This window comes from Camelus dromedarius, chromosome 13 (genome assembly GCF_036321535.1).
Source record: "Camelus dromedarius isolate mCamDro1 chromosome 13, mCamDro1.pat, whole genome shotgun sequence".
Lineage (NCBI taxonomy): Eukaryota > Metazoa > Chordata > Mammalia > Artiodactyla > Camelidae > Camelus > Camelus dromedarius.
The window spans coordinates 28927446-28948408 of NC_087448.1; the positions used below are offsets into that span (position 1 = coordinate 28927446).

At 37.4% G+C, this 20963-nt stretch overlaps 1 protein-coding gene across 1 annotated transcript; it reads right to left on the reverse strand.

Moving 5' to 3' along the window:
• Positions 1–49: 49 nt before the first annotated feature.
• Positions 50–20865, reverse strand: BORA (BORA aurora kinase A activator). Its single transcript, XM_031466107.2, has 12 exons — positions 20758–20865; positions 19665–19832; positions 17682–17788; positions 14739–14784; positions 12028–12109; positions 9335–9400; positions 8734–8790; positions 8080–8306; positions 7320–7452; positions 4595–5196; positions 1818–1949; positions 50–406 (listed from the first exon to the last, which is right to left on the reverse strand). Exons 2-12 carry the CDS (start codon positions 19815–19817, stop codon positions 341–343), a joined length of 1671 nt encoding a protein of 556 aa, XP_031321967.1. The 5' UTR covers positions 19818–19832; positions 20758–20865; the 3' UTR covers positions 50–340.
• Positions 20866–20963: the final 98 nt, after the last annotated feature.

A 20963-nucleotide genomic window follows, 5' to 3' on the forward strand; every position in this document is an offset into this window, starting at 1 on the left:
TCATGCTCACTAGTAAGCAGCTCATTGACCCTGTAGGACAGGAGCAAAGTCATCACTCTCAGGTTTTTTATTAAACACATCACTCAAGGTCAGTACAAAAATATTTTATTAAAAAATGAATTTGGTCTTCAGTAACTTGCTGAAAGTTCCAGGACTTTTTCTGTTGTTCCTGTGTCACTAAATTAAGCCCTTGATTTTTCACATTAAGGAGGGAATGAAAAAAAGCTCAGCATGTAAGTTGAAGCAGTTTTTTCCCAATCACAATCACATTATCGATCCCGTGCGTAATAAAATATGTGAGGAGCTGTCCAGGGACAGCTCTGGCTCGGAGAGAGGTATTCTACGGACTGCTGCACTGAGGAGGATTTGCTGTTTTCATCCAGTACCTTTGTGTTGGGTGGTCTTGCTGTGAAAGAAAGGAAATTCCTTGTTTTCAGTTTAAATAGGACCACTCAAGGATGCAACAATTACGTGAGCTGTTTTTAAAACGAATGCAAATTTCCCTATGCGCTCTAACGGGACAATGTAGATACGTTTTGTTACAAATTAATGTTCTGTATCAAAAAGAGTACTTCCTGTATCTCAATGCTTGCTGACTTTTTACATGAACAACTACTGTCCCGCCTCCTGACAAAATGGAGCAAAGGGAAAAGAAAGTGGCCTCAATAGTAAATCTTAATATTCATTTGGAGAGTTGTATTCAGCTGCACACTTGTTTATTAATAAATTGGCATAAAAAAATAAAAGATTCTCCTGATAAGTGCCATAAATTATGATGGGTTTCTTCAAATACAAATACAGTTGTCTCTCAGCATCCAAGGGGGATTGATTCCAGGACCTCCCGTGGATAACAAAATCCACGTGTGGATGCTTGTATGAAATGGCATAGTATTTGCATATGCACAACATCCTGCACATTTTAAATCATCTCTAGACTCCTTAAGTAATAACACCTAATACAATATAAATACTATGTAAATAGTGGCAAATACAACATAAATGCTATGTAAATAGTTCCTGGCACATGGCAAACCCCAGTTTTGCTTTTTGGAACTTTCTGGATGATTTTTCCCCCCTGAATGTTTCTGATCTGAGGTTGGTTGAATCCATGGATGTGGCACCTATGGATATACGAAGGGCCAACTGTGTATGGTTAGAACCATCCTATCCAGAAAATTCAGTGATGTCCTCATCAACAGTACACTTTTGTATAAAAGATATGTCCTCGACACAAGGGTTTGGGAAAAAAAAGAAAAAAGGAAAAAAAAATTTTATTTTTAAAAAAAGAAATATGCAAGATTATATGAGATAAATATTTAGTATAGAAGACACATATGTGCTACCTCTGAAGGCTTTGATTTTAATAAATAAGCCCTTTGGGTGTTCTTAACTGATGGGTAATCTCTCAATTATACTATTTCCCTCTCTAATAATCAAAATTCTTTTTTATGTTTAGCTTTCAGACAATATTAGAGGCAAAAACGTCCGCCCCCCTCCTTCTGACGCCCTCCCCTGTTACCCTTGACTGTAAAGGAACGGATCTGCTCTCAAGCCCTGTTTCTAAAGTGGGGCTAGCTCTCCTTCCCTCTTCATCTCTTACAGTCCTCCCTCAGGGCAGGAGATTAGGAAAATAAAGTGTTTTGATTTAAAAACCACTTTCTCCTGCTATTAAATGAACTGAAGACAGGCTGAGACATAAACAGATGATAACAAAATTTTAAGCAAAATGGAGGGAAAAAAAATTGGCCAAAACCAGTCACGTTTAGTAAATACTTATGCACTACCACCATACCAAGCTTTCTCTGTGTTTTCTATACCTTTGTATTAAAAACTTGCGATTTAGTCTCGACTTCCAAGGTCTGTGCGTCATTTTCTTTGTCATAACTTTCCGCTCCAACCGTATCCATGATATTGCTTCCACAATTCTGTGTATTATAGCCACTGTCCATCTGGCAGGGATGAGAGGGAAAACCACCAAGGATAACACTGCAAACTGTGATTCACTTACCCACAAAGTTTATTCCGATGAACTTTTACGTTTAAATAAACTTACTTAAAAATATTTAAACAAAATACATGCTTTTTATATATTTATGTAAGATATAGTTTAAATAATTGTATATAAAGACAATATTTTAAACATTTAAGTGAATCACTATATATTGTCATTCACACCTGAACAACACAATGTAATATTTAATACTTATCATATTTAATGAATTTTAAAATATATAAACATAAAATGTATTCTACATAGAACTGGTTGTTCTTCAAAGTAGTCAGTACAATTCCTTCTGATAAAATATATCTTGTAATTTTCTTTAAAAATCAGTGAACAAGCCACTAAGAACATGCTTCCTTCCCTGTGACTCTGTGATCACACACCCAGTAGATGAAATGAAGATTACAATCAACTTCATCTTCCAACTCATTTACCAAGCCTGTCTGTAAATACAATTTACTTAAAAGGCATGCTACCTTTAAGAATATTCATTTTTTTAAAGATGGCTTACATTATACTTACACCCACTGTTGAAATAAAAAAATCTCCCCTTCATAATAGCACAATAAATAATGGTACTGCACACACTGCATTTCCCTGCACAGTGCTCAGCACCAAACAACCCACAAGGGAAGCACCTCCACTTACGCCCTTTCATGCAAATTACGATCAGTGAAGGGAAGACTACTTTTGCCCCCATCACAAACATTAGGATAGCCTACAAAGTGCATTCTATCATCACCTTATGAAAAAAAGTTTCCAGTTCTCAGGGATGGATGCTTATTTGTTCGCTACTGGGAGTCATGTCCCACTTGAACAAAACCCTTGTGATGTAGGGAGTGAATACAACTGTGTACAATGCTTGGCGACCAACCCGTCACAACAGAGCAAGTCAAAAGGCCCTGGGAAAATGTGACTGCATTCAATGTTCGAAGCTACCTCTGTGGTAGGAAAATAAAAATGTATGAAAACATTTTTAAACTACAAAATGCTCTGCAAGCAGTACAGATTATTATGCTATGGCCCAAAGGGTAAAACTGGAACTGACTGGTAGATGCCACAGACAGGACCATACTGTAATTCGTTAAGGAAGAAGCTTGTAAGAAAAGTCCTCTAAAATGGACTGGAATACCCCTGCAGGTACTCGGGCATAGAGTAGATGATAATTTAACAGTGATAAGGGCTTCCAATGGGTAGCTGCATTGGATGTTTACTATGTATTTCAATGAAAGTATTTTATAACACTTGTATAAACGCTGTGAAAAAAAGAGGTAGTGAGAAAAAAGGAGAGAGAAAAGGAAGTTGACAATACATTTAAGGCTCAGTTTGACTGTATGTGCTTCTTCATTTAGGAACCAAATTTAGAAGCTGAAATATGTACAAGTGATTCTAGTCTATTTTTTCGAGCCACGATCCTCAAAGTCAGGCTAGATAATACAGTCATAAAATATGAGCCAAAAGATTATATTCAATTTTGGAGCATTTAAAATCCCTCCATGAAATTTAAACATCAGCATGTCAAAATGGACAGCACTAAAGCATTACTGAGTTGTTGTGAGAATTAAATGAAATGATATATATAAAGTGGTTAGAAGAGTGTCTGGTACACTGGGACTCTGTGTATTAACTGTTAACTATTACTACTGGTCAGTATAAACTTGGAAAAGAACATGGACTCTAAAGCCAGACCGCCGGGATTTGAGCCTTGGCTCCACCACTTACTAGCTATATAGGCAATATATTGAACCTCTCTGACCCTCAGTTTCCTCATATGTAAAATGGGGATGAGTACATCTATTTCAGAGGATTGTTGTGAAGATTAAACAAATTAACACATATAAAGTATTTGGCATATTGTAAGAGCTATGTGTGAGATATTGTTACTATGAAATGGCAGGCAAAACTGACTTTCTATTTGAAAGTTCTTTCAAAATCCTCAACTCAAAGGATATGGCAATTAATGGAACAAATGTCTTTCTGAAAGTAAGTGCTGGCTATGAAGTGTATCTGTCAAATGAATCATGCTTTCCTATTGCCAGATATTGCCAAATTGAAGGTGTATGATTACCTGAAAAATAGTGGGTTTTTTATTTTAAAAAATCATATTTTTTTAAACAAAAAGTACAAATATATGTATATACATATACATATATATATGTTCTAAACTCTGTTTTTTCTCCCTAAATCATACAGAGGAAAAGCCAAAACTACTGTATTTTTAGAATACAAATACTATACAGGAAACTGAATTCCTCTGGAACCAGCTCCACATGAAACAGAGGTGAACCCTGAGAGGTTGCCTGACTCTAACAGTTTGTAGAAACAGAATAAAAGCTTGATTTCTTTTCTGTTCTCATGTCTTTCAACCCCAAATAAGTATCAGTTAATGTGACTATTAAATATGTATCACTGGTCCAAATGAAAAGAAATGAACCCTCTTGATATCACCCAGTATTGATTGAAAAAAATATATAATCCTACAGATCTCTCACGTAACCCATTTTCTTTCTTACTGTAATCCTAGAAAAGACAGTATAAAGAACACCAAGCAAGGGAGCAAGTGAAGGACTGCAGATTATTCAAATACCTTACCTGAATGTTACTGCTTTCACAGGGGATGACGCTGCTTTCTGCAAGAGGTGACATGCACATGTGGGAGTTCTCAATACTGAAGGCGATCCCACTCACAAACTCGGTCATGGCCGGGCTCCCATTATCACCCGGCTCCTTAATCCAAGCGGTCTCCTCTGCTATCTCTACGGGATCCACCATATCCACCGTGACATTCTCCTTCCCGCTGTCCCCCTCCTGCAGCAGCGCCAGCTCCCTCTCGGCAGCGCCGGGCTGGCTATGGGTGATGGACAGGGCGGTCACCACCAGGCGCGGGCCGCGCGGGGAGGCGGCGCCATCCAGCTGCGGCAGGTGGCCTCCCGCGCTCAGAGGGGGCACGTCTGCGGAAGGATCGTCCGCCCCGTCGTCTTCATCTCCTTTTGGAGCCTCCAGAGTAAAAGGGATCCGGATCAGGGAGGTCCGGTACTGAGCGCCCCCTCCGCACACCTCGAGTCTCATCGGAGACCAGTTTTTAATTGGTGAGCAGCCATCGATGTAAGGACTTCGGATACACGGATTGGCAATTCCGTTAGCATGTGTTCCAGACGAAGCATCGGGAGAATGGGAAGTAAACTTCCTCTGTTCTAAAAGATGGGGAGGGGAAAAAAATCACATCATAAAAACACGGAAATGGGAAAGCCAGTACTAAACGGTCATCATGTTTCATGCCAGAATAACTGGACTTCTATTAACAATTGTTATTGTTTACTGAAGTGAAATCCTGGTGTCAAAAATAATAGCACAAAGGGTGGCGGAGTTAGAGGCGGAAGGTACAGCTCAGTGGTAGAGCACATGCTTTGCACGCACAAGGTCCTAGGTTCAATCCCCAGGACAGGACCTCCATTAAAAAAAAGAAAAATAATAGCACAAACAAATGTGTATGTTCAAGTAGGGTGAAGATCTTCAAATATAATTCCTCTGGCACGTCCCTCTCCTTTCTTTTTTTTTTTTTTTTTTTTTGAGGGGGGAGGTAATTAGGTTTGTGTATGTATATATGTATGTATGTATGTTATTTATGTATTTATTTAAATGGAGGTACTGGGGATTGAACCCAGGACTTCGTGCATGCAAGCAGGCGCACTACCATTGAGCTGTACCCTACCCTCCTAGCACTTTCCCTTTTTTAATTAAACAAAGCATTTTATTCCCTGAGAATTATTTCCTCACAAGCATATTACTACTACAGCGCTGTCCACATACAAGGTGGAGAACAAATGAGCTGACAGCTGCAAATTAACAGCTGTACCTGGTAAATGAAATACATAATCATCTATTTGTGTTTACATAAAATACTATCAGCAACATTAAACAGCAAACAAAAAACTGTAAAATAATACTTGCAATAATAAAGAGCTTAATGATGATAATCAAAACGACCAAAATGCCTTAAACCTTAATAGTTTTTATAATTTCCTTAGTTTAATATAAACAAACATTTAAAAAAATGGGCAAAAGCAGGTAAACAATCCTCCCAATGGTAAATGAATATATGAAGTGTTCAGCCACATAAGTAATAAAAAGCATGGAAGTGAAAGCAGTAAGACCATTTGTTTAACAAAAACACTGAAGTATGAACTAATAACTCTCCCAAACATGACCAATAAACATTCGAAGAGTTCACCATCGTAAGAATCAAAGACACAAAAATTCAAGCAGTAAGAGACCTTTTTGTGATGTACCAAATTAATAAACAGCAAACAGAGTGGTAAGACCAGGTCTGCTAGAATGGGGGAAAACTGGCTTTCTCACACACTATTAATGAAAATTTCAACTGGTACAACCTCTTATGAAGAAAATTTGACAAAATTCCTCAAGATCCTTAAAAACATTCATCTCTTTTTTATCAAATAGTTCCACTTCTAAAAATTTAACCTAAGGAAATAAATATATGCAATACAATGTATATACAAGGAAAATTTAGAAATAATTTAAATGTTTATTAATGATTGAAAACAAAAGATACAATCATAAAATGCAATATTGTACAGTGACTCAAAAATCATGATTTCAGACCATAAAGGACTTGAATGACCTATGAAAATACTCATAATAAAATGCTCTGTGAAAAAAGCACGATATAGAACTATGTGTGTGCATGTGTGTGTTCACATATGTGTGGAGATATATACATACATATAAACACATGCACATATATAAAGGGAAGACTATCAAAAATTGTTTTCAGTTTTCCAATTGTGTTTACTATGAGTAGGTTCTTTAAATGGGGAATAATTTTCAAAAAGTGCTATAATTCTTTTCAAAGAAAAACTGACATATTACAAAGAGAAATACGTAAATTTCCGCATACAATATTTTCCTAAAAACCTTAATCAAACAAATGTATCTTTAGGAAATATGAATATCCAATCACCAAAGTCTGAATCTATCGTGGGAAGGTCTAGTGGGAAGGTCTACCACAGCCAGCTTATCTCTACAACTGCCATCTTTCTTGGTTCTGTTTGTAAGCATGCTTGATATCAATGCTGCTGGTCAAATTCCCTGTATCTGACACTACAGGAGAACTCTTGAGAATTGCAGTCTTTGAAAGAAAATTGTTCTTCTGGTAAACAAATCCAAGTTTCTCAATTTTGGAAAGTTCAGGGGTCATTTAGATCTCTAGAGTTAGAAGCAGCTAAAGAAGAGCCTCTGTCGTAACAAATACTGACAATATAACTCTTTTAATTATGTATTTAATTATGAAACGTACCTGAGAGTGGTGTCTTTCCTATTTGAAATGCAATTGGTGAGAAAGTGGGTGAAGAAATAGGTGAAGGACTGGTTATACTTCCCAAACTGTATTTTTTTGCACTTCCTTGAATAGGGCTAGACGAAAACTGCCCCTATGACAAAATTAAATAAATAAAATCATACGGTTCTCTTCCTCAACTCTGTTATACCACATGCTATTTATCTTTATTTTCAAAACACATTTATAAACTAGGTTGTATAAGTTCAATCACTCGCCAAAAAACAAGATGCTGCCTTTGCTTTGTGGGACAAAGCAAGACACCAAAAGGCAAGACATCTTGTAACAAGGGTAGTTAAGAAGACTTCCAAAAATTCTGACATAGAATATATTAGACAAGATAAAATATAAATGCACTGTGTTGGCACAAACCATTATTTTTCATGCTAAGTGGCTGTTTATGAAAAATTATAAATTAAGTTACTCCATCAATACAAATTTAGTTATGTTATACTGAAAATCTTTTGTAATTCAGTAAGTAACTTACATGGACATTCCTTGAGACTCATGATTAATCTGGTCGCCTCATTTACCTCTAAATACAATATTGTGGGGAGTCTGACCAAAAACATTCCAGTGCCTAACAACAAAAATGTGAGCCAGCCTAATCTGCATGAAATATAAAGCCCACAAGACAATCATGCCCCTTGAGTGCAACAGGAACACCTAGGTCCAAAACCCCCAGAGCAAACCAACCAGCCACCGTCAGTACACTTCTTACCGAACTTGGTGTCTGCGCAGGGCTTCGACACTGCACAGGAGATAAGTCTATCGAATAAAAAACCTCAAGTGATGCTTGAGCACCATGACAAGGACTTCTGGGAGAAGCTGGAGGTAAGGAGTCGGAGATACTTCCGTTGCCATCTAAAAACAGCTTTCTCCTGAGGGATGAAGAACTGAGGTTCCCAGGAGACTGATCTGCAAATTCATCGGCTCTAAAATAGTCACCTGTATTTATTGTTAACAGGATAAAAGGCAGAGCCAGTCATTCTGAAGAGCAATTATATTTCAGCTATCTGACTTTTTAAAAAATCAGTACATATTAGATGTTTGAATTTCTTTTTCAAAAAAGAGGGCAAAGTTTAACTGCCTATGTGATGTCTGATGTCTGAAATGATTCCTTCTCGTTTGAGTGCTTCATTATTAGCATAGGTAGGACCAATAAGATGTGTCCATGAATAGTTTATGTCTATACCTAAGTTCATTATGATAAAATGATGGCAAATTCAGCCATATTAAAAAAAAGAGAAATTTCAGGATGGTTTCCCCATCTCTTGGGGAAAGAGGCATTGCCACAGATTCCCATTTACAAAAAGCCATTAAAACGAAACCTTTTATTTAAGTTATTAAAGGCTTAAACAAATAGAATACCTACCTAATACCTTTTCTAAATTAAAATCCACAGGAAGAGACAGCAATGTCTGGCAAGCAGCTGGAAGCAGGTAGATAAATAAATACAAACATGGATAAATCAATGCAAGCCTGTTACATGCAATTTAGCATGTGCTTCCCAATCAACCACCTCCCCGTGATGTTCCAGCCAAACTGAATTATTTCATTTACGCATTCCACTACATAACATGTCACCTTCCTATAGACGGTTTCCCACACTTTCCAGCACTCATGTAAACCTGTTAATGGTAAAAGTTAACTCTTGGTTGTGCTGCTGAAACATGAATGAAGAAGAAGCAAGCCTATATTTGGGGATCAATTTACCAATATTAACACATTTTCCAAAGAATGCCTTCCAAAACCAAAATTCGATTCACATCCTTTGAGCCACAAAACACACTATCACCATTTTTAAGACATGGCTGGATATATCTGCTGTTTCTAAAGGTCAGCTTTCCTAAAGCTTGTTCATAAAAAGAGAGCAATTTCAACTCCAGAGTGAAGTGTTATCCCATTAACTGAATTTAAAATCAAATGTCGCTTAATACGAAACAGACTTCTATTCCGATTATATCCATGCTTACCGTTGCTTTTCTCAGAATGGATGGTCAGTTTTCTTTCAGTTGGCGAGTCATTATTTATGCTAATACCTGTAAAATATTTTAAGTGAAAAACCTTACATTTTTATATTCTTCATTTATTTTTGGGCTACTTTTTCCAGAGCTTAGAAAAAGAAATGGGGAAACTTTTATTTCACATTGAAAAAATAAATGTCTGCCCATGTGAGTTATGTAATTTGGCATGTTTCTGTTAAGTTTATTTACTTATTTATTTTCAGCTTTGAGGGAGCACACGGATAAAATTTAAGGATTACCGGAGCGAGTCAGGGTACACCAAGGAAAGCAGGGCTGCTCTCTGTGATGTCAACCTTTAAAGGTTGAGGATGTATGTTAGCCAACTTCTATGTCTTCTGTCGCCTGATGCTTTTCCAAAATGGGTTTAAATGTCTGAACTGAAATGCCAAGCCATTCTGACTGAAACTGAAATTTGATCAATAAAACCGTGCTCAGGTTTTTGTTTTTTTTTTTTCCAAGACGGGTCAAAAATATGGATGCAAATAATTTTGTAAAAAATCCAAAGTTAACAACTACATGTTAAGCTTCTTAACTTGAAAAATCATCAGATAATAAATAAATGGATGAGTGAGTGGGGGTGGAGGGCAGTAAATGGGTTAAAGTCTCCTATTAAACACTATCAGAATGGATTAAAATGAAATAAAATAAAAAATAAAATAATTAAAATAAAAGAATAAAATAAATAAAATTAAAAGTAAGTAAAGTAAAATAAAACAAAATTAAGTTAAAATAAAATAAAAAAGGCACATGTAATTAAGTCACCCTGTTGCAAAAATCTTGTAATGTCCTTGGACTTCGGGCTGGAGTCCAAACACCTTAATGATGTAAACAAATCCGTTCCCATTTGTCTCTGTCTCTAGCACAACTGTTCTCCAACCAAACATTATTTGAATACCTTAAAAAACAAACAGGTTTCCTCTCTCACTTCTAGGTATTTCTAATACTCTTTCCTCTCTGATTTTTCTCCCCCATACCCCAAGTCTGGCTAACTCAAGTGTCGGCTCAAACTGTGTCTTCCACCAGCATGCCTTCCTCCTCAGGTCAGACAGGAGCACTAGCACATCACTTTTCAACTCTATTGCAAGTGTTAACTTGTAACTTTAAGACCATAATCTAATAAGGAAAAATGGATGGATCTGATTACACCAAAAAGCTATCCGGAACAAAACCTGGCTGTGCCACTCCTCCTGAGATGTGTAGAAATGCGAGACCCATGACGAACGGACCTGTTTCCTGACACCATATTGGACAGAAAGGCTCTGGAACAGCCCCCTCCCCGCCCCCATTAACCACTGCACTCTGGCATCATGGGTTTGATGAGCGTGTCAAAGAGGCTGGATGTAGTATTTTTAGCATCTTCCAGATCTGCATCACTTTGACTAAAATAGGATACTTCAAGTATAAAATGATGTTATGAAAAAGATCACATAAGAAGGTTGACTCATCTGTTCAAAGATCCAACATTTAAGAATTTGGAGGGAAAATCTGGTATCTGGAAATGTCACTTTGGATATAGAATTTTAGAGCTGGGAGGGATGTTAATACACAACCATCTAATTTAACCCCTTTGTTTTACAAATAAAAAGACTGAGTCCTAAAGAGATTGAAGAAGTTGATCAAGGTCACCCCTTCTGGTTTATAACAGCAGATGGTCTACAAGCCAGATCTCCACCCATGACTGCATGCCACCTTTAGTTTGTAGTGGCTCAGTGTACAGCATCTGAATGAGCCTCGTTGTTCTACGAGGTTCCAGGTTCTACCAACTTATCATCTCTGTAACCCTGGAAAGTGCTCCACTCTTTCTAAAACTAGGTTTTCTTACTTATAAAATGAGACCAATGATAGCACCTACCTCATCTGAGCTGTTGTAAGGAACAGTGAAAGCACTTAGCACTGTCTGGACACATGGAAAGTGCTCAACTCCTTTTTTTTTTCCTGTATTGTTGTGCTTTTGATAAAGAATGCAACAAATATTCCTCTTATGCTGAAAGCATAATTAATGTATGCTACATAGAAAAGAGGGCAATTCCACTGAAATGACAGATGCATATATACAATTAATATTTGAGTACTACTCACAACCCAAAGGATGGTGAGAGCAAATTCAAAATAACCATTTCCTGGAGGAAGAAAAATAATTGAAAGGTTACTGGTTTGCCCTTCAATTTCCTCACTAATTTTGCAAATCATCAGCTGTATTACACTGTCCCAGAGCTCACATAAATGTTCACCCTTCCTCTACCATTAGAAGAAACCAGCAAATTAGCAGAAAGCAATTTAAGGATTTCATTAAAAAAATTAACCTTCACAATCACTGCAAACATCATGACCAGCTCAGCTCTATATTCAATACCAACTATTTCTGTATCTATGGATCCTCCATAACCAGCATTATAACTGATATTCACAACAGTTATGAAGAAAAAGTTCAACTCAGAATAGAATGACCAGAAAAAAGAATTCAGCACATTTAAGTCAAGTTCTGAATCCTGTTAAATAGTAAAACCCTCTGGAATCCAGAAATTTAATTTACAGCAAGCTTCCTACCAAAGCAGGTACACTGGCACTTGGCTATATGTTGCTTGGCACTCACTGCGTTTTATTTTTATGATTTTTATTCATATGATTTTTCGTACACTCACATTTACTGGAATGATACTCTGAAAGCTGCTTCCCTTCGTGATCAGTCCAAGGAGAGGGTACGATGACATCCTTAGTGAAAAACTAGGAAAATTAAAGTCACACAGTTAGGCATAAACTACCCCCCAAATAGGAAAAAGTAGCTGTGTTAGAAAATATTTTTAATTTCTCCCTCAGTTTTTTTGTGGGGGAGGGAGAGGCTGGCCAAAGAGAGGATGAAGATGGATGGAATACATGGAGATAGCTCTATATGAGTAGCTATATATGAGATAACTGTATATGATGAATGGTGGACTCGAGTTGACCTGCACTGACTCTCAAGACCTAATTATTAAATTTTCAGGAAGTCTGCATATCAGTTGTTAAACAAAGCCAATATTAAAATTAGAATTATGTAAACTTAAATGAATTATATTAAAAACAAAGGGAATAAATACTCAAAAATCATCACTTGCTAATTATTTTATATTTACCGTTACCTATGTTTTTGAGGTTAATTATGCGTTTTGTACCTGGTAGAACGCCTACATACAAGGCTGTACCACTACATTTCTTTTCCCATTAAGTAACATCACATCACAACTTGAAACTGGCCACGGTTGGAGTATTTACACTATGGATAGCAGCAATCACTAAAGCACATACTCTTCCCACAGTCAGAAGGCCAGCTGTTAAGACATTTACCAGCACACCACTGGCCAGGATACTCAAATGGAGCATTTGGATAAATGTCTTTCCTCTTTCATTCCAGATACAAAATTAATTAAGCCTAATAAAGTAATACAGCATTTTTCCTCCCCTCTCTATGTTTTGGGGGTAACTCAAAACATTTTCTTTGTATTTTGCTATACCCATGACAAGAGGAACTAACTTCTTTGTCTACACTACCTATGAATACACGAAGAAAAGATGTTGGAAAAAAAAAAGAGGGGAGGCAGAGATTATGGTATAGGTAATTCCCAGAAAAAAAAATCAAAGACCCATAAACTCATGAAGCAATGCATAGGTTCACTCAAAATGAAAGAAATACAAATCCAACAAGATGAAAATTTTAAAGTAATAAGAGTAGCACAAATTAAGAAGTTTGATAGTAGCCAGTACTGCAGATTTGAGAAAACAGGCAGTATCATAAGGTGGCCAGGAAATAAACTGGTACAACCTTTTGGGAGGGCAAAATCTACCAAAACAGAAAATACAAAGCCTCTGACTTAGCAACTTCACAAGTGTGTTTACTGCAGGGATAGAAAAACGCTGAGCACAACCTGCATATCTGTCAATAGCAGCTGGATCAGCTTATAGGACTTTCCTACAATGAAATACTATGCTATTACTAAAAATCAGTATGTGCTGATAATCAAAAAAGCATAAAAAGGAAGGCACAAAACAGTTACAGGAATGATGATTCTATCTGTGGAAATATTTAAAGGACATGTGCTATTACATATGTAGAACGAATCTGAAAGTATACTCAAGAAATGTTATAGCAGTTACTCTTAAAGCGTGAGACAGGAGAACAAGAGGCTCTTCATTTTCAATTTAAATTCTTTCTTTGCAATTTGAATTTTTTAATTATGTGCATGTATTCATTGTATTTCATATATACACATATATAGGTATGAATTTAATTTGTTGCTGACACATTAACTTCTGATATATTAGCCCTAATCTTCATTCTGAATTCATTTTCTTAAGTTTTCTCCTGAATTCCCCTTTAAAATGAAGCTGAGGATTCAAAAGAGAAAGCATATTTCCTCAAATGTTGGGAAATGGGAGAGAGTCTGAGAATATTCAACTGGGGAGGAATCAAGTGACCAGATTAGAATGAAATCTTGAAGCTATTAGATAGATTAAGAAGTAGATAATGTTTGGCAGGAGTAAAGCACATGAAACCTTCTGAAAAACAGGCTCCATCTGAAATATGGGAACCCGCATATCACTGATCTCTGAACATGCCTCAGCTGAAGTCTCCTGGGGTACAGAAGAAGCAAGCATAGCTAAGGAATAGAGGTGGGCGGAGAGGGCTGGTGAGGGAAAAAGGAAAAAATAAAAAATGCTGCCGTGCCTTGAAGACTTTGAGGAAATAACTAGATAGAGAACCCTTACACTCGAAGAGGAGGAGTTCAGCAAACACAGAAAACGTAAAGTGAAAAACTGAGTTTGTTAGTTTTATTAAAAAAAGTTTTACATCTGTAATATAAAATACTTTTTCTATTGAGCAGTATGTTTTATGTGATGAAATATAGTCTATGTCTTAAAAATTCAAAGAATTAATGATCACAGAAGATAAAACCATTACTGATGCCAGTCTAGATTTTCAAGGCTTGAAAATATTCACCTTCCTCTACATAAACTCCAACTTGAAACTTTCAACAGTTTGTGCTAATCCAAGGCACGAGGAAGACACATCGTGCTAGGTTGTGAGAATGAAGAGATGCATGAAGCACAACACTGGCCAAAAGAAGAACTCAGTAGGAGGGAGAAAAGAAATACCGATCAGTACGAGAGCATGTGAGGATGACAGAGGTGCTGGAACAGCTGAAACACACTGGTCTGACACGAACACTGAGGGGTCCTGGGGACGGGGACTGGGCACGGGTGGCCGGTAGGGAGGGGCACAGAAGACGATGTGAAGGAAGTCTTCCTCTTTTAGAGGTGATGGATGCGCAGAATCGATGCTTAACTGGCTTCACGATCAGTAACAGTTTTAAGTTACCTCTTCAATGGCTTTTTGTCTTTTGTCTTCCACATCTTTATCTATTCTATACAGAGATAAAGGAGAAAAATAACCAGGCCATTACTTCAACAGATTGAACATTTAAAATCATAACCTTTCAAAGAAATCATTTTTTCCCGTGGAGAACTGGCAAATGTTAAGCTCATTTTAAAAGAAAAACTGGAATCTTGCACACTGTGAAAATGACAGTATTTAGAAATTCAGCCTTGTACTGTTAAGCTTACCTCCCCCTTCTCCATTCACAGTTTGAATGGAATAGTACTTCCTTTTAAAAGGCTTATGTTGATACAACTTTAAAATTACTATTAATAACATAAAGCTAATTTGAATAAAATTTGCCCTTTAATCATCACCAAATTAAGAAGTATTTTACTCCACAGAAATCTAAAAATTGTCCTAATTCTTTTTCTTCAATGGTAGCAAGTTTATCAGACTTGTAATTTTAGAATCAACTCTTACTTTGATAAAAGAAACTGTCATCTTTATAGTTCCAAATAAAGAGGCAAAATGATTCATTATGAAATATCAGTATAAAATTTGAAATATGAAATATAAAATTTTGTCCAAATTCTTTTTTTTCCACTTTGATAAAACAGATGATTTCAGCACCACAAATTTATCAGCTTTAAGATTTAATACAAAATGTCAGGTCTCAAGCACAAGGCATATACTTGCCAAGACTCAGCAGTGAGCCTCATAGGACCACTTCTTTAATCTGTTCCTAGAAGGAATATTTGCTTAAATCAATAAGCTGGTAAGACATTATTTTCTTGGAAAAATTTTTCACATACAATTTGCAGCATAACAAAGCTTCTAATAATGGACATGTTTCAAAGGTTAAAATCAAGTGGATTTCTCAAAAAGGGGACCTGTGAGAAAACAGACCACAATGCTGATGCCCAGGTCTCTGCTTGAACAGCCATCTTGAGAATAATAACTCCATTCTCTTCACCTTATCATGGACAGAACCAGGTCACAGTGACAGTAATAACAGCACACAGCATCAGTAAGCACTTATCTAGCCAACACCTCATTCAGAAACCTTTCACTGCTTCACCAGAGGACTAACAACCTGAAATACTTAGGTGATCACCAGAAGCAGTGAAAATCGGTGTGGCCAAATATTGTAGGGTCAGATCATAGAAGGTTCCCAGAAGTCACATAGGGCAGAGTGTCCTGACCAGTATATCAAGAACACCAGCATGATGCAAAGAGGTTGCAGTATTACAGGTGCCCCCTGAATGGACCCTTGGCAGGCAAGGAGGTGGTGGCGGTGGTGGTGAGGGAGTGTTTCAGGATTGATCACCTCCTGTATATGGAGAGACTCAGACTCATTTGTTTACACAGTATACCTTACAGTTACCATTTCTCATGTGTGGCACAGTATGAAAAAAAAGAAAAGGTAAAAAGGTGAGAAGCACTGAGACAGAGAAGTTGGATTAGACAGGAAGAGACACTGGAAGTCTTTGCTTCTAAGAACAAATCAACATGTTTTTAAAGTATACTCACTATTCTCGGTAGAAGCCATAACCATTCATTGAACTATATTAGTAAGCTACATTAAAATTAGAGTCCTCCCCCTCTCATATGTTACAAGTCTATCTACCGAAATACAACAAAATTCTCTTCATAAACCTGCTCAGACAATACATCATTTACTAGTAAGTAGAGAAATGCTGTGGCACAACTTGGTTGACGCTACAGGGCAGGAATAATCTCCTGGACCGCTTTAGGGTTTCTCAGGGCTCAATATCTCTTGACTGTTCACAGTTCAACAGAGCAAAGAGAGGAGGCAAAATGAGAAATACAGTTTGTGTGAAACAAAAAATCAGCCTCCTTTGTGACACATTTGCTTTTAGACGTTCTTTTCGCCTTCTCTTTCAAAGGTACGATTTAGATTTAAGTTAAAATCCTTTTACGCTCTGTCCCTATTCTAGGCCCATCCACAGCACTTGGGATGAGCGATGAGTCAGCATGAGGGGATGGTCAACAAGTTACCAAGCCAAGACAGGAAGGAGTAGAAAAGCCAAATACTCGCAAAAGCATCTCAACATGGGTACATCTTGTGTAATTAGATCCTAAAGTCAAAGGGAAAAGAATTATTCATAACACATGCACCTAAGGGCCAAAAACTAAAAGCTGATCATACCAGTATCCGATTTTTTTCAAATATTTAAAAAAAAAAAATCAAATGATGAAACTGACACCGAGTCCCTCAAGCTATTCACGAATACTGCTCTCTGTAATTTGTAATTATAGATTACCGCAACTCAAAAACTATGTCTGTTCCCCCAGAGAAGTGGTCTCAGTATATTAGGCACCAATAACCAGCACGAGTCTAAGAAACACTAGTACTTGGAAACCTACATGATACAGCAACAAATCAGTTAGAGCTGCTCTGGTTACTGGGCTGAATTCAAGATAATGTAATTCAGATCCCCAAGTGTCAAGGTTGGATGATGTCTAGGAAAACTGTCTTGATAATGGATGCCCTTCTATTAAATGTGTCTTAACTTGGTAAGGGGATTTTAGGCTTCCCTAAATGTAGATGGCAATGAAACAGCACTTCGCTTGATCTTAGACCACCAAAAAAGGAAACAAAACAAAATTCAATGGCCGAAGTCACAGTCATGTACAAAGGTATAAATTTCAAAGTGCCCTTCCCTCTACTAGGTGGTGCTAGCAGAGGGAGAAAGTTATCTCTAAAAGAAAAGGACTCCTACCCAGATACGGAACTGTTAGCCCAGGAATCTTTCTGAATGTAGCTCTTTGAGCTTATTCTTCATTTGGACAGGATAAATCTGTATCATAATTTTTCCTCCCTGATTTCTTTACAAGGGAAAATATTCAACCTTGGAAATTCCTATATCTCTTCACTTGAGAGCATGTTATCACACTTAAGTGAAAGAAAGGAAAACTTACCGAGACCGACTCAAGTATAAAGCTTGACGATGAATGTCTTCTGGGTCAATTTCGACAGGATTTATTACAGCTAGTTGATCAATAGACCACCTAAATTCCCCTGGAGTCTTAACAAAAGAAAGTGATCTTATGAGTAAAGGCATACTAAAATAGTTCATCAAAATGCTAACTTCAAATGTCAGCTTCAAAAATAATGTGAATGGTTATAATATAAAAATATCTTACAGCTCATATTGTAAAATTTGACTTTACCACTAAATCAAATGGCAAATGGTAATCAAATCACACTAAATCAACTGACTTGACTGTACCTCTTTAAAATATTCAAATTTTCCCTCTGGTTGATTTTTAAAATTACATAATAGAAAAATCACAGAGTATTAAAGGTATAGAAATTCCACAATTAACACTCATCAGTGATGCAACACACCTAAGTAAAACGAAAAATCTCTTAGGAGTTATCAATGGTATTTACTTTCACTAAGAATGAGTTGAAATTAAACAAAGTGCTCGCAAAAGCTCATAAAAAAGGCAATCCTTAAACTGATTATGAGTGATAACCAGTCCTGCTTTTCTGTATTCAACTATCCAACACATCAAAAACTTATCCAAATCCTATTCTGTAATTCAGAATATATTTTTGACAAAATAAGGCTTAAAAGCCCAAGATGCCATGCCTCCTTGCTTTGAGGATTGAGGTCACTCCATATGTTTATTAAGACTAACAGATAACTCAAACTTAATACTATTCAATTTAAAATCATGAGGTCAGCTCTGTGCTTCTCATCGTTGGATGAGAAGTCTACATCCAGGTACATTTGTGCTCGGAAGAACTTGGGAACCACTTTCCTAATGTGCTAGGTTCTCAAATAGAGGAGGAAGCAGAAATGTGATGGGGGAAAAATTCAATACATCTTTCAGATATCTTAATCAAACATATTTAGAGGTGAAAAAAATAAAATCATGAGGTCAGATAAACGACTCAATATAAACTGCATAACAGAAAAACTCCTCTAGTGCTCAGCTAGCATCAAGCTGATGTAAAGTGTAGCAAGCATCAACAGCCACCCAGTTTGCAATATTTAGGTAATTAACTAAGTTAAAAGAGCAGACTTCAAAAGAACTTCTTCACGGTAACCAGTAACAGAAAAATAAACTGAACAGATGAAGATTCCTCTAATCTCCTAAAGAGCACGTTCCTCTCCATATCAGCCTTGTGTTTAAACCACTAGTCATGGCACGTGTCATATTCCCTTGAAATTGCTAGTTAGTTGTGTCTAATAACCCGTTACAGTAGAGGCTGACTTCTTTTCAAACAATCTGCAAGCTAAGAATGGTTGACAAAAATCCAGAAGGGTATTAGTATTTCATAACATGTGAAAATTACATGAAATTCAAATTTCAGTGTCCATAAAAAAAGCTTTCCTGAAACACAACCGCATTTATTATTTACATACTACTGACGGCTGTTTCTCTAATACAAGGCAGAGGTGAGTAGTTTCAACAGCCACCAGATGAGCTGCAAAGCCTAAAATATTTAACCATCTGGCCCTTGACAGGAAAAGTTTGCTGACCCCTGGATTAGAGTATAAGCTCTTTGACAGTTTGTGTTTTATAACCCTGACTTGTTCAAGGTGTAACCCCTATAGCTTAGCTCTGTATCCGACACACAGCCTTCAGATAATGTTTGCTGATTATACGAGAATAGATAGACGACATAGCTTCTTCTCTATTATGATGTATCATCAACCATAGTACATAGCTGCACCCACGGCTGCAGGAAGTTAACACGCTACCTGCTGAATAAAATAAAAAGAAAATCTGGCTAGCTTATTTTTAGCCGAACCACCACATTATAATGAATATTATAATTAAAAAGCACATTGCAGATATATACATTCCATGGTAAGTTTCCCACTTCTCCTGTAAAGAAAGATATTTACATTTAAAGTTATTTGTAAACACTAGTCAAGAATAACTTACTGGTAATTTTGTCGATTTAAAAACAGAAGGACTAGAGACAGTCTGTTCATGGAGATTAGAATAATCACCAGGACTTTCAAAAGGATTTAAAACAGGTATTCTTCCTGGAGTTTCAGGTGTTATTTGCATTTTTGATTCTTTGACATCTCCCATAGCACAGAGAGAAAACTAAAAAGAAATCACAAGAATGTATAATTTTTAAAAAGTACAAAGTTCCAAAGACATTCATTTTGACAATTAAAATGTATTCAACAAACATACATTTCACAAAAAGAATCAACTGAAAACCTAACGCTCTTGAGGTTTTTTATAGTTTACACAAGAGCATCACATACATTTTCTCAAGTGTGATTCTCTAAATAACCTTGAAAGCTAGAGGGGTAAGGTGTTGGTGATAAGATTTTGCAGAAGTATTAACAAGCTCAGAGAAGTTAAGTGGCTTTTAAGCAGCAGTCAATCGAATATGAATGAGTTCAGGTCCGCCTTCGAGGCAGCTAAATGTTACAATGAGCACAAAACTTTTCCCAACTAAATAATTTATACCCACAGTTTTTCATTTATTATCTCCAGTCTCGAAACACTTTGAACATAATTTGGATAGCCCAGCAATCCCCTAACAAACAGCAGTTACTAAACAATTATTTACAGCAAGCAAGCAAGAGATGAGGAAGCCTGTGTATGGGCGCCTTCCCCGTACATTAGTCCCTGTGAGAAACGTATGACTGATGAGGGCTAGGAAGTTAAATGCTTTGGGTTGCCTCTTCTCAAACACCCTCCTTTGGCTAAGACAACCCAGGATAGAAGGCGAGACTGTATTATTTCCCGTCAAAACGAGCTACAACTAGAGAAAAAGAATCCACTCCTTGGAAGGCTGACGTGCTGCGGCTTCCACGGGCGAAGAGCAGACCAGGACACTCAAGCCGGTGTCATCCCCAAGCCCACTCGATCACTCCTTCTCGGCGCCCCTCCTCCGCACGTCCTCCCCGGCTGCTCCCATTCTCCCGTGGCGAGCCGGCAAGGCCGGTCCGGGGCTGGGAAAAGTGAGCTCTCCATTCGAGACAGGCGGAAAGGCCAGGAACTACAAAGAACGTACCTAGTGGTGTGTACAAAAAGGAAGCCCCCCAAATCGACTCCAGGGCGCTCCCGAGGGTGCCGGGCCAGCTCCCACGACAGGCTCAGACTCTTTAACTCCCCGCTTCCGCGCTGTCTTAGGCCAACCAGGGCACGGGCCTTGTGGGCGACTGGCCAATCGCGTCGCACGGCTGTCCGCGAACCGGCCAATCGCGTCGAGGCCGCGTA

Excerpts from the sequence above, each read along its gene's own strand:
- BORA (XM_031466107.2), bottom strand. The coding sequence starts at position 19,817 with ATGGGAGATGTCAAAGAATCAAAAATGCAAATAACACCTGAAACTCCA. Across the intron at positions 8,791-9,334 it reads CCATTCTGAGAAAAGCAACG|CTGCTTGCCAGACATTGCTG; the intron begins GTAAGCATGGAT and ends ACCTGCTTCCAG. Across the intron at positions 407-1,817 it reads CGCAAGTTTTTAATACAAAG|CAAGACCACCCAACACAAAG; the intron begins GTATAGAAAACA and ends TTTCTTTCACAG.